Source organism: Colossoma macropomum, unplaced genomic scaffold (genome assembly GCF_904425465.1).
Source record: "Colossoma macropomum unplaced genomic scaffold, Colossoma_macropomum, whole genome shotgun sequence".
In the NCBI taxonomy this organism is placed as follows: Eukaryota; Metazoa; Chordata; class Actinopteri; order Characiformes; family Serrasalmidae; genus Colossoma; species Colossoma macropomum.
Window position 1 is genome coordinate 30464109 of NW_023494802.1, and position 12189 is coordinate 30476297.

The 12189-nt window shown below is 40.5% G+C and overlaps 1 protein-coding gene across 1 annotated transcript in view; it reads right to left on the reverse strand.

Moving 5' to 3' along the window:
- LOC118822885 overlaps positions 1-12189 on the reverse strand; it is a 37304-nt gene that overhangs the window by 3726 nt on the left and 21389 nt on the right. Inside the window, exons 21-33 of the mRNA XM_036592211.1 lie at positions 11680-11943; positions 10946-11203; positions 10528-10788; positions 9162-9422; positions 8053-8313; positions 6900-7163; positions 6478-6738; positions 5779-6039; positions 5053-5307; positions 4296-4556; positions 2911-3174; positions 1753-2016; positions 293-553 (exon numbers count right to left, since the gene is read on the reverse strand). Coding sequence (XP_036448104.1) covers positions 293-553; positions 1753-2016; positions 2911-3174; positions 4296-4556; positions 5053-5307; positions 5779-6039; positions 6478-6738; positions 6900-7163; positions 8053-8313; positions 9162-9422; positions 10528-10788; positions 10946-11203; positions 11680-11943 — 3396 coding nt within the window. The remainder of the gene's footprint in view (positions 1-292; positions 554-1752; positions 2017-2910; positions 3175-4295; positions 4557-5052; positions 5308-5778; positions 6040-6477; positions 6739-6899; positions 7164-8052; positions 8314-9161; positions 9423-10527; positions 10789-10945; positions 11204-11679; positions 11944-12189) is intronic.

Consider the following 12189-nt stretch of genomic DNA (forward strand, 5'->3'; position numbering starts at 1 on the left):
TTTTCCGTTCATTCTGCCATATGAAAAAGGCAGACACTATGGGACATCATAACGAGAGGATGAGAAGGGGAGGACAAAATAGATAGAATGGTATAGAGAGATACAATACACAGAAAGATTCAGAGAGGAATGCCAGTTGCCAAGTCATGTGTTCAGACATATATAATGTCTCTAAACGTCTGATGGTTGATAAGAGTGCAGTAAGTGTAAGTCTTCCAAAAATTGTGAATCTCTTTGACATCACCTTGTCAGTATTAGCACAAACATGTTTGTGTGCGTGTATGTTTTCTACCTGCATCTGTATCGACGACATCGCTGGGCTGGCTGCTGCAGTATGTGTCAGAAGCGACCACGCTGGCATGGTAGATGTTTCCACAGGCTAGGCTGCTAATGTTGCAGCTGTTAGACAGGCTCTGGCAGTTAGTAGAACGCCCCCAGCTGTCCATCAGTGTGGCTGTGTAGAAAGACGCCCCTGGACTCTCTTCCCAAGACACATTCAGGTTGCGAGTCTGGCAGTCCACCTCCAACCTCAAGTTTGGAGGGACACACGGTACTGAAGCAGGAGAGAATACAGGTCAACGTTGGGCTAGCGGAGATATGGGCACAGCACAAGGCCGAATTTGGTGGATGTCTTGAAAATGTCAAATCCTGTTAGTTTAGCACTTGTTTGGGACAAATCATTGTACACAGCTCTGGCCTTGAAGACAACGTTATAATTCAGCTGCTATAAGCTATGAGTTCTATGAGCTCATGAATGTTTGTTAAACAAAAGTTTTCATTAGAAAGTATCAGTAGTACTCAAACAGCATCACCTGGGATGCTTCTTACCAGTACATATATAAAGCTTCTTAAGACAAAACAGTCTCTCTCTGCAGGTCCCCTAGGGGCCATTCTACTGCAGGAATGAGAATCTTCTGAGAATATTTTTTCCTTAATAATCTGAGAAAAATATTTTACCCCCTAACCCTGTTATCAGATTAACTTGGCTCTGTGCGTGTGAAATGTGACTCTGTACTGAGCTGCTAGAAAGCAAAGAGAGGTGAAAGAGGGAGGGGCGAGAGCCCTCTAGTGTGAAAATATTTCACAACCCTACACAAGGACGGCCATGCTGACATAAAACAGACAGCACTGCAGAATTTTTGATAAAAAAAAAAATGTACAAATGAATATAAATAAAAATAAATAGATACATGTAAACAGAATACAAAATACTTCTATAAATGCTGACTTGTTTGCTCAGCCACAAAGATGAAAATCTAGTTTGGTGGTTTTGTAGATCAAACATATGTACACTAAAATATATTAATGTTGCTGAAGAACAATAAGCATTGTTCAACTAAGGGAACTTCCTCCAAAGCAGGCAGAAATCACATTTTATGGCTACTGTGAAAAGGTATTAAATGCGCCCTGCCTATATTCTAGGAAGAAAACCACCGTTTATTAGAAATGTATTGGGTAAGCAACGGAAGCCTGGAAGCTTAGAATTCCAGCTTTAAAACAATACTTCATGAAAAAATCAAGTTTACACAGTTTTTCCCTTATATTAAACAGAGTTTCTGACGCTGTATGGATAAATATGGGTAATATTCAGGCTTTAAAATTCTATCAATTTTCAAATGTGAGATAAGGTGAAAGTTTGAGATTTTTGTTCACATTTTTCACTAACAATCACTTCAAACAATGACAACAATGTGAAGTGGATATTACTTGTAATAAAATTTAGCTTGAGGGGCGGGGGTGAGTCCTACTCACCTGTTCTGATATGTGTGGGTGTGCTTGGCGCACTGACACAAGTGCTGTCCCGCGCCACAACTGTGGCACTATACTGGAGTCCACAAGCCAGGGCACTCAGATCACACGAGCCATCAAAGCCGTCGCAGCTGTCCGAAAACATTAGGTCCTCACTCACCGCGTAGACTGTGTAGAGCAGACCGCCCGCACTGTTCGCCCATGACATGGTGGCTATGTTAGTGTTACAGTTCACACTGGAGGTCAGACCCAGCGGGGTGCAGGGTGCTGAGGACATAAACCATTCAGCAGCCGTTAGGATACACAAAGCACTAATTATATATTATATAATAATTTATGACCCAAGAATTACAGTGAAATCAGTGGAAAGCTTGTAGCAACATGACATCACATTTTTATCATCGCAATATTCTGCAACAAACACAATCTTAAAGCCTGCAATGACAGAACAGATTACCTCACATTCAGCAACAGAATGATGTAATTAAAGAGGTGGGATGAAGCATTGGAACATCTGTGCATGAAAGGCGAATAACTTAACCAGCTAACTTAATTCTAAAAGGAAAATCACAAGTCATACACCTGCACAGCTCAAAAAAAGTCTATCATGAACTACTAACCCATAAACATGCTTCAATTGTGATGATTATTCTCACTCCCAGTGAATGTCTAAAATGTGGGAAGCAGTAATGGCCACTGTCACAACAAACATGCATCACTATAAGGAGATTTTTAAGTAAATAAATATTATAATTATTCATTTTTGTATTTGGAAAATAAAACATATACATTTATTCATTTTTGGTTACAGAAAAGCCTTTATAGAAAAAGCTGTTCAAGGAATGTTTTTCATCATTACAGTGCACTTGCACTTCTAAGTATCTAATAGTAATTTATTATTTTTATTTTACGTTATTAGTGCTTTTGTAATTTTGCATTTTTTGAAGAAGAGTTTAGTTAGATGTCTGTTTGCACAGGAAAAAAAGGTGTACTTGTGGCACATTCAGTCAGAGGCATACTGCTTTAATCATAATCTGTCGCTTCTCATATTGTCATATGATTATAAAACAGCTTTACTGAACAAAGAATTTCATGAATGTATCAAGCAAATGTATTTTATCATTTATCACCAGTTATGACACAAGAAACAGTAGATGTCACCTGTCCGTATGATAGAGGCTGTGCTCTGAGAGCTGTTACAGGTGCGTCCCTCTGCAGTGACCGTCAAAACGTACATTTGGCCGCAGGGAAGGGAAGTGACCTCACAGTAAGTGGTGTTATGTGCAGTGCAGCAGGAGGTGTTGCCGTCAGAGCGCTCGAGTGTAGCAGTGTAGCTCACAGCCCCAACACTCTCTTCCCACCAAACACTCACCGTGCCGCTCACACACCCCACCGATGCATCCACACCTACAGGAGCACAGGGGGCTAGAGAGGCAAAAAAAGAGTGAGAGAAAACATGAACACCTCTGTTTTAATAGGGAAGGGCATGACTATTTAAATATTTGGATATACAACTGCATCTTAGTCTTTGTTTATTTAAATTTAGTATTCAAATAAGAAATTTGATCAGTAAATTAAGTGTATTTTACCTTGTACTTGTAAACATTTTTTGAGTATTTAATGCAGAAACATAGCCAATGTTGGGTCATGCTGAAAAAAATGCTGATTTTGTGTGTCATACTAAGTGAAATGTAGAGGTATATATGGAAATCAATGACAAAACAATGACAAAATTGTACGTTGTAAGTTGTGTGGCTTCCAGTTGTCATTCTGCAGGTAAACTGATAATGTGTTAAATCACATACACCTAAAACAAAGATAAATCACGAACTCAACCTTCCATGACGTTTTATGCATGATAATAAGAATATTTTCTTTCTTCGCTATTTGGATATTTGTTTACGAAGATGCATAAGCAAATAACAAAACTAGTTAAAGTGCCCCATCTTATTTTTTTTTGCTTTCTACCTTTTTCCCCTGAGGTCTCCTTCTAATACTTGCGTGCAAACTAAGAACAATCATAACTGATTTTTACATGTCCTTTTTACTTCTCTCTTTACCCCTTAGGGATATATGTAAATGCATTGATTTTCATGACACAAAAACAATTAACTTAAAATGATTTGTTTTTGCAGCTTAGTTTCTACATATGAACTGTATGGGCTGGGGAGTGAATCCCATGTTTTCAAACCTTAACAAAGTTTGCATACTACATCAAACTCTTTAATTTAAAAAAAGAAAGGTAGAGTCAGTTTTCTATAATATGGGCCCTTTAATATAGAGGTGGGAAAACTGTCAGGTCAAATTAAGATAATCATAGCTAATGTCTAAAATCTACAGGCCAGTCACTGCTTTTAAACCAACAATAAGTAACTGTTAAAATATTTTGCCACATGTGGAGTTTACCAAAAGAGAGCATTGCTGATATTGTAGAGTCAGTGTGGACATTTCTGTTTTTAATACTACCAGTTGGCCTACAGAATGTCAACTCCTGGAACTCTCTCTTTCTCTCTCTCTCTCTTTCTCTCTCTCTCTCTCTCTCTCACCTGTCTCAGACTCCATTAAGTTGCTGACAGCACTGCTGCACTGGCTGTTGAAGGCAGTTACACTGAAGTTGTAATGCTTTCCACACTGTAAGTCGGGAACTGCACACATGCTGTCATTGGAGCTACACTCATACTGATGTCCATCACTGTCCATCGCCACGGCAACGTAGACATCCGCCCCTGCCGACTCATTCCAAATCACCCAGGCTGAATCAAACAGGCAGTCCATCTCCACATTCACCAGGGCAGGGGCACAGGGACCTACACACATATACACATACAAGTAAACATGGAATAGTACTGTACAAAAACAAAAACTACCATTTCAAAATGTTAAATAAAATATGATTTTAATATGATGCTGGTAGTTTTCAACTTTGGCTAACTTGTAGGAAGCTGTAAAAAATCAAAAAATTTTTTTAGATATGTCCAGAATGAAGAACAGAACTGCAGATGATTCTAAGACGACTGAGAAAGCTGTATGATATTGACAATGAAGTTATAATAAAATCAGTTCTATAAGTTTCTAAATCCAGAATGACTCATTTTTCAAAAAGTGATGATCAAATCTCCAGGCAGATAACTTATCAAGAAATGATTATAAAAGGCATATACAGATGCCAAAAATGATTTTATCAATTAATAACTTGTGGTCCTAAAAGACACATTGTGACATCTAGACTAGCTTACATTTTATGTTTTATTGAATAAAATGACACCATTTATTGTGTGTTTGTGCAAACGCTTCAACACTAACCTGCCTGAATGATCTTGTAGGGTGAATGGGCTCCAGCACAGCCATTCTGAATGGGCACTACAGTGATGTTGTACGTCACACCACATGGCACAGTGATGTTACAGCCTGTGTTTGTGCTGTTGCATGTATAATAGCTGGTAGTGGAGATGGCTTGTGCCATGTATTGGACACCGGGCACACTGGAGGACCAGTTCACTGAGACTGTGTTAGAAGCACAGTCCAGGAACGCACTAATATCATGGGGAGGGCAGGGAGCTGGAGACAGACCACAGAGATCAGAGAAGGCACTATGCCAAAGAAAAAAGTTTAAAAAGTTATAAAAGCAGTTATTAAGAAGGTTTCTTTATTCTTTCCACAATTTAGAATAACAGTGAAAACACCAGCATGAAGAAATAATACATACAGAACTACTACGGTAAGAAATAATGACTTTTTATTACATAGGACTAATTTTACCAACTCTACCTCACAACACAGATGACTCTGAATTGAACTGAGATGGCTGAAATATCTTATCAAAGACAGACACTGCACGATTTTAATGAGGTAAACATAATAATAAGGATAACCGTGGTTATATGTTTTTCAATACCAAATTTCCGTAAAATTCTAAACGAAAACTTCTAGTTATCATTCTGGGGGCACATTCAGTCGGGTGGATCTAAACTTTTGACAGGTGCTGTACATGTATTTACAACTTTATGCTATAACATTTCTGTGCCCTACCTGAGATGGCCTGTTGCACAGAACTGGGGATGCTGTTGCACTTTTCATTTTGGGCAACCACTGCCACGTTGTACATCAGGCCACAAATGATGTTGGGAACCACGCAGGAGGTCTTGTTCGTGTCACAGGTCGTCACATGACCGTCACTGCTTTGCACCATGGCTTGGTAGTGTGAGGCTTCGCCTCTCTGTTGCCAGGTAACATTAAGCATGGTTGACTGGCACCCCAGTATTGTCTGGACATTCTGAGGCACGCAAGGAGCTGCAGGAATGAGATATAGAGATCAAAATGAGTCACCTAACCACAAGCATTTTTAAGCATTCTAAGTAACATGAAGAAGTAAACACATTAATGTACAATACATCAATAACAATATTAATAACTACAGTAATGGCACTAAAAGTCATAATAATAATAATAAATGTATTTGTATAACACTTTTACACAATCTTTGTTGAAAGCACATAGATAGTAGACAGTAAAAACTCTGAAAAGTGTAAACCTTTACAAGTGCTGACACTGATAAGCTAGACATCTGCAAATATTTGATAGACCGTGTACATTCTGGCCCCATCATGTACATTAAATTAATGAACAATCTGAAGTGAGGCTACTCATCATCTTGGTTTTTTGCTTCAGTTTCTTTGCTTTATTTAAAAAAAACTCAGGCATCATAGACAAGTTTGTGTTTTGTCTCACCAGTTTTGAGAGTGTGGACATCACTCTTTGGCCCGATGCAGCTCTCGTCCACCCCTGACACAAAAATTTCGTACATCTCTCCGCACTGCAGTCCACTGATGTCACATTCTGTACCATTGCTGCTGCAGTTTGCTTTATGACCTCCGCTACTCTGGGCAATCGCCAGGTAGAAGAGAGAGCCCTGAGAGGCTGCCCAGGATACAGACACAATGTCTGAGTCACATGAGGACAGGACAGACACCTGAGTTGGGGGGCATGGGCCTGTGGATGAGAGAATGATGAAAGAAGAAGGTTTTACCCCAAAAAATAGGCAAAGGTACACCCAAGGATGAAAAGGACATCTTTGGATTATGTAAACCGTAAGCTGAGCTGAGATCTGGTTTTATAATTTGATGAAAATGTAAGGTTTTAGAGAGCACTACCTGTAGAAACAGTGACCCACTCTTGGGGAGTGGTGAGGCAGGTGTGACTTTCTCCACTGACACTGATCTGGTAGACTGCAGCGCACTGCAAATTGGTGATGTTACACGTAGTGCCGGATGTGCCACAGGTCACATGATCGGCCACATCATAAGCATCAGCCGAGGCGTTATAAAACAGAATACCATCACCCGGTGTCCATGAAACAAGGGCAGAGTTACTGCTGCAGTCCAATGAGACACGAAGATTAGAGTGAGGACATGGACCTGGGCAGAGAGAGAGAAAGAAAAAGTAAGAGAGATGGAGGTTGAGAAGGAGAGGGAAAGAAAGAAAGACAGAGGGAGAGAGAAAATGAGAGATGGTAAGAAAACGAGGTTGTAAGACATGGGAGGGTCATTAAAAAGTACATTTAGCCAAAGGAAACAAACTTTATAGAAGTTGTTAAGTTGTTAAGTAATCTTATTTATCTGGATTCTGACACTGTGTGACATTATCAATAAAAATGGAGAAATGTATGGTCAAAATTCAGGTCTCAAGATAAGCAATACTAGAGTTTCCAGCTATCTTAGCGACAGACAGTCAATTTTTATAGACAAGTGTACATCATATTACAGTGTATAATTATAGTGAGTAATGATTTAGCCAGCGGGCAGCACGGTGGCGCAGTGGGTAGCGCTGTCGCCTCACAGCAAGAATGGCCTGGGTTCGATTCCCGGCTGGGCGACCAGGGTCATTTCTGTGTGGAGTTTGCCTGTTCTCCCCGTGTCTGCGTGGGTTTCCTCCCACAGTCCAAAAACATGCAGTCAGGCCAATTGGACATGCTAAAATTGCCCCTAGGTGTGAATGTGTATGTCTGTCTGCCCTGTGATGGACTGGCAACCTTCCGCCCAATGACAGCTGGGATAGGCTCCAGCACCCCACCGCAACCCAGAAGGATAAGCGGTTTAGATGATGGATGATTTAGCCATTTTATCCATGCTAATTGGTGTGCCATTACTTGATAACTACATTTGTCTCTTTAGTACAAAAAAAGAAACCAAACAAACAAAACAACACAGTTTTAGACAAAAGACTGGCTAATACTGAGGGAAAGGGAAAATTATTTTTTCCGCCACCGTATTTAATTTTGAGGCACCCCCTGTTGGCACTTGTTACCTGTAGATACGATGACAGGCTGACTGGGCAGGCTTTGACAGTCACCATGTTCTCCAATGACTGTGACGTTGAAGTCCTGTCCACATGGCAGGTCTGGGAAGTCACAGCTGGTGTCTGTGTTAGAGCAGTTGGCACTGTCTCCATGGCTACCCACCACATAAACTGTGTAACTGTCAGCACCGCGGGCGATGTCCCACGTCACTGTGGTAATTGAAGTGTCGCAGTCATAGGTTGCCATGACATGGGTGGGGATGCAGGGAGCTGGAGATGACAAAAGTGTGTGTCAAGGTGTGACTCTGTGTGTGAGAGATACATTACATGTTCAAAAGTACAGAAACAAGCAGAGATTTTTACAGATTCAAACTTACCAACCAACACAACCTACCACCAACAACCTACACAACCAAGACAGATATATTGTTAACTAAGAAGTTTCCTCCAAAATATTCCACTGGTCTGCAGTAATGTATTCCCACATATTATATGGGAAAAGCCTGCATAGGCCTGATTAATGACAGTCCTTTGCACTGACCAGTTTTGAAAAGAACTAAAATGTGGGCCCTTCTAATGCCTCTTGCAGTTTAAGTGCTTTCAATCAAGCTTTAACAAGCATCTTAATGTGAGAATTAGGTAAATATGATCAGGGTCACAATATAACTGTGGAAGATCATCACCAGGAGCAAAACAACAAAAAATCAGTTAACTGTACACTATTGCCACAGAAATCAAACGTCCATCACACATGGTGTTGGTGTAAATATACTACAGTGCATGTCTGAGCACTGCTAAAGGCCTGTGCAGTGATGCAGGCAACCACACAATAACATGTAGACCAATCACTGTCAAAGAGAGGTCTTAGAACAAACAACGCACTGATAAGGAGTTCTGTTCAGCAAGCTGTGTATACCAAGAAATTTGCTTTGCTTCAAAATGTTGTTTTCATTCAAAGTATGCTGCTGGCTTAAGTAAAGGCCATTTGTTTTATGTTAATAAATGTAATACTGACCACTATGTCTTGAAAAAATAAAATGTTCATTAATGTTATGCTTCCAATTTCATGGCCTATAGTGTATCTGTCTAATATATTAGCAAGCATTCCTATCTCTTACCTGTGCTGAGCTCCATGGTGGTGCTGGGCTGACTGGTGCACTGCTGTGTCACTCCCATAACAGTTACTGTGTAAGTCTCTCCACAGTGGAATTGGGAAAAGGTGCAGGATGATCCTGTTGTCATACACTCTGCTCCAACACCAGTGAAATTCACCGCAGACACCCTGTACATCTGCTGCGCCCCTCTGGTGTCCCATCTTACCGTGGCAATGTTAGTACTGCACTCCAGAGAAACAGATGGGCTCTCTGCTTCACATGGGGCTGAATAAATGAAAAAATAAATGAAAATATTCATCTGTACACTTGTACACAGAATAATTTTTTTGAGTAAAAGGTAAAGTATGTAATATGTGGCACATTTCACGTGTTGCATAGCCTAGTTCAGTATTTACCAGTCTTGGCCCTGGAGTGTTAATGTGCAGCCTATTTTAGTGTCTTCCATGCTTAACCATACTCATTTTAATCAAGGTAAACTAAATAAAGTAAACTAAGTTGAAAAGTAATGAAAGCTCATGTACACTAATTAACAACATGCACACTTAATGCCTAAATGATCACATGAGCTTGAAATGTTGAGTGGCTGCATAAATCCCTAACAGAGCTTATGTGGTTTCTGACACTGTATGACATACTGTTATCTATAAAACAACCGCATAAGCAAGTTTATTTAAAATGAATTTGAGGCAAGTGTGTGATATTTTAGCTAAGCTAATAATGATGATTGGTGGGGTAAAGGCCCACATTAGCTATGTAGTTCCAGGGCAAAATCATAAAAAAGCCAGCTTTGGGCATCAAACATGTCTCGGTTGATCCACTACACTTTGGGTAAAGGGGAAATTGTGTACATTTGAATTTTCGACAAACGTTTCCTTTTATACAAACTGTTCCTACGATAACCTAAAGCCTTTTTGTTTTTTCATTTCAGACTGTAACATAATGCTTTGTAATAATTTAACATATTGCTTTGTAATAATAATAATAATAATAATAATAATAACAAACTAGACTGTTTATGGGGTTTTCATTATTATATTAGCGTCTAGCTAATAATGGTGAATGTTTGCTTTCCTACACTGAGTTTAAAGCAGCCCTACTTACACACGAAATCCCTCCCTTTTTTGAGCATTTTCAGATGTTCAAACTTGGGGTGGGGTTATCTGACAATTGGGGGGTGTTGTTTCTCTTTAATTCTCCTCAAATTTAGCTGACGTGTTGGGAAAACTCGAAACATACAGGAGAAATCCAGTGTCAAAATAGAACTGATCTAAACTGATCTAGTCCACTTGTTGTGAATTAAAGGATCTGCTAAACGAACTAAACAATTGTTTCCCCAGTCAACCCACGTTCACCTTCTGAGTGTACATACCTGACTGCACCCGGTACTCAGAGCCCTGGACATGGCATTGTATGGTGGAGGCAGTCACAGCAATGCCATAGGTGTGGCCACAGTCTAAGCTCTGGATAGTACAGGAAGTGCTGTTGCTTTCACAAGATGAGCGTGTGTCGTTCATCCCAATGGCCAGAGCAGTGTAGGAGTTTGGACTCCCACTAATAGCGGCCCACTGCACAGCCAGTGTGTTGGCATCACAGTCCAGCTGAGCCTGCACATTATTAGCCAGACATGGGGCTACAGGTATGAAGAGGGGAAAGGAGATGAGGAAATGCATTCAATGTTATGAGATTAAGCAATGAGGAAAAAAAAGAACACACTGAAAATATGGCATGAACAAAGATCTCGAATGGCTTTGTTTACAGCAACAGTGCACTGGCTTGTGGTTGTTTACCTGAGTCAAACTGGATGGTGCTGTTTGCAGTGCTGTTGCAGTACCCAGTGGAGGAGACAACAGCAGCTGTGTAATGATGTCCACACTCCAGCTTCACCTTGCAGGATGTAGTGTTAGACATACAGGAAACAGCATGACCCTCATCACTCAACAGATTAGCAATGTAGAGTAGGGCACCAGCACCACCTTGCCAACTGAGGTCTCCCATGTTAGTGCCACACTCAGCTGTAGCTGCCAGGTCCAACGGTGGGCATGGAGCTAAGAGCAACAAGGCAGGAGAGACAAGACTTAACTGTCACATTACAGAGTGGTCACTGAACAGTGATTTCTAAGACAGTCCTCAGGGCCCCTCAGAGCATCTACATTTTTTGTTCATCCCTATGTTTTAGGAGTTAGGTTGGAGCAAAAATGTGGACCATCTGGGGGGGGCCCTGATAGGTTGGGAAAAAGAAACATATGCACTAGAGCATAAAGTAGCAGAAACAATGAATAATTCATATTAGGAATTGGCGTTTTTATATCTTTATAAACATACCAACATTAAAGGTGGTCCATATCTGATCAATGGGCTCACTTAGTGATTTATTTCTGTTTTTAACACAGAATGCTAATTCACATAGCTTACATTCTACAAAATGTTTTCCATTTGATTTTTTTCCATATATATATATATATATATATATATCCACTAAGATACAGAAATTGCTGTTTATACCCGCTTCTACGTGGCCTACCTGTATAGATCTGCACAGGTGCGCTGTAACTGCTGGTGCAAGTGGTGTCCTGTGCAGCCACCCGCACTGTGAAAACCCAGCCACACTGAAGGCCTGTCTTTGTGAGGGATGGGGTCATGGTGCTGGAGGTGTAGTTAGGCCCGCCCACCTGCTGGGAAAACAAGTAGTAGGTGACGTCGGACTGTGGGCTGGGGTCCCACGTAATAGAGATGTCATTGGTGTCACAGAAAGCATGCGCAGCCAGGTTGGTTGGAGGACAGATAGCTGCAGGAGAGAGACAGGGATAATGCTGTTACTGCCACATTAAGGTTTCATGCCAAACTAATTGTCTCATTATAGGGCAGTAATGACAGTCAGTGAACAAATACATATGGTATCAATAAAAACAAACATAAATTGATAAGAATTTACACATACATAATCAGCATAACGGCAGCTCTCACCCTTCTGATTGAGCAAACCTTCCAGCCTGCTCTGACTCAGTACAGCTCTAACATAATGACATTTTTT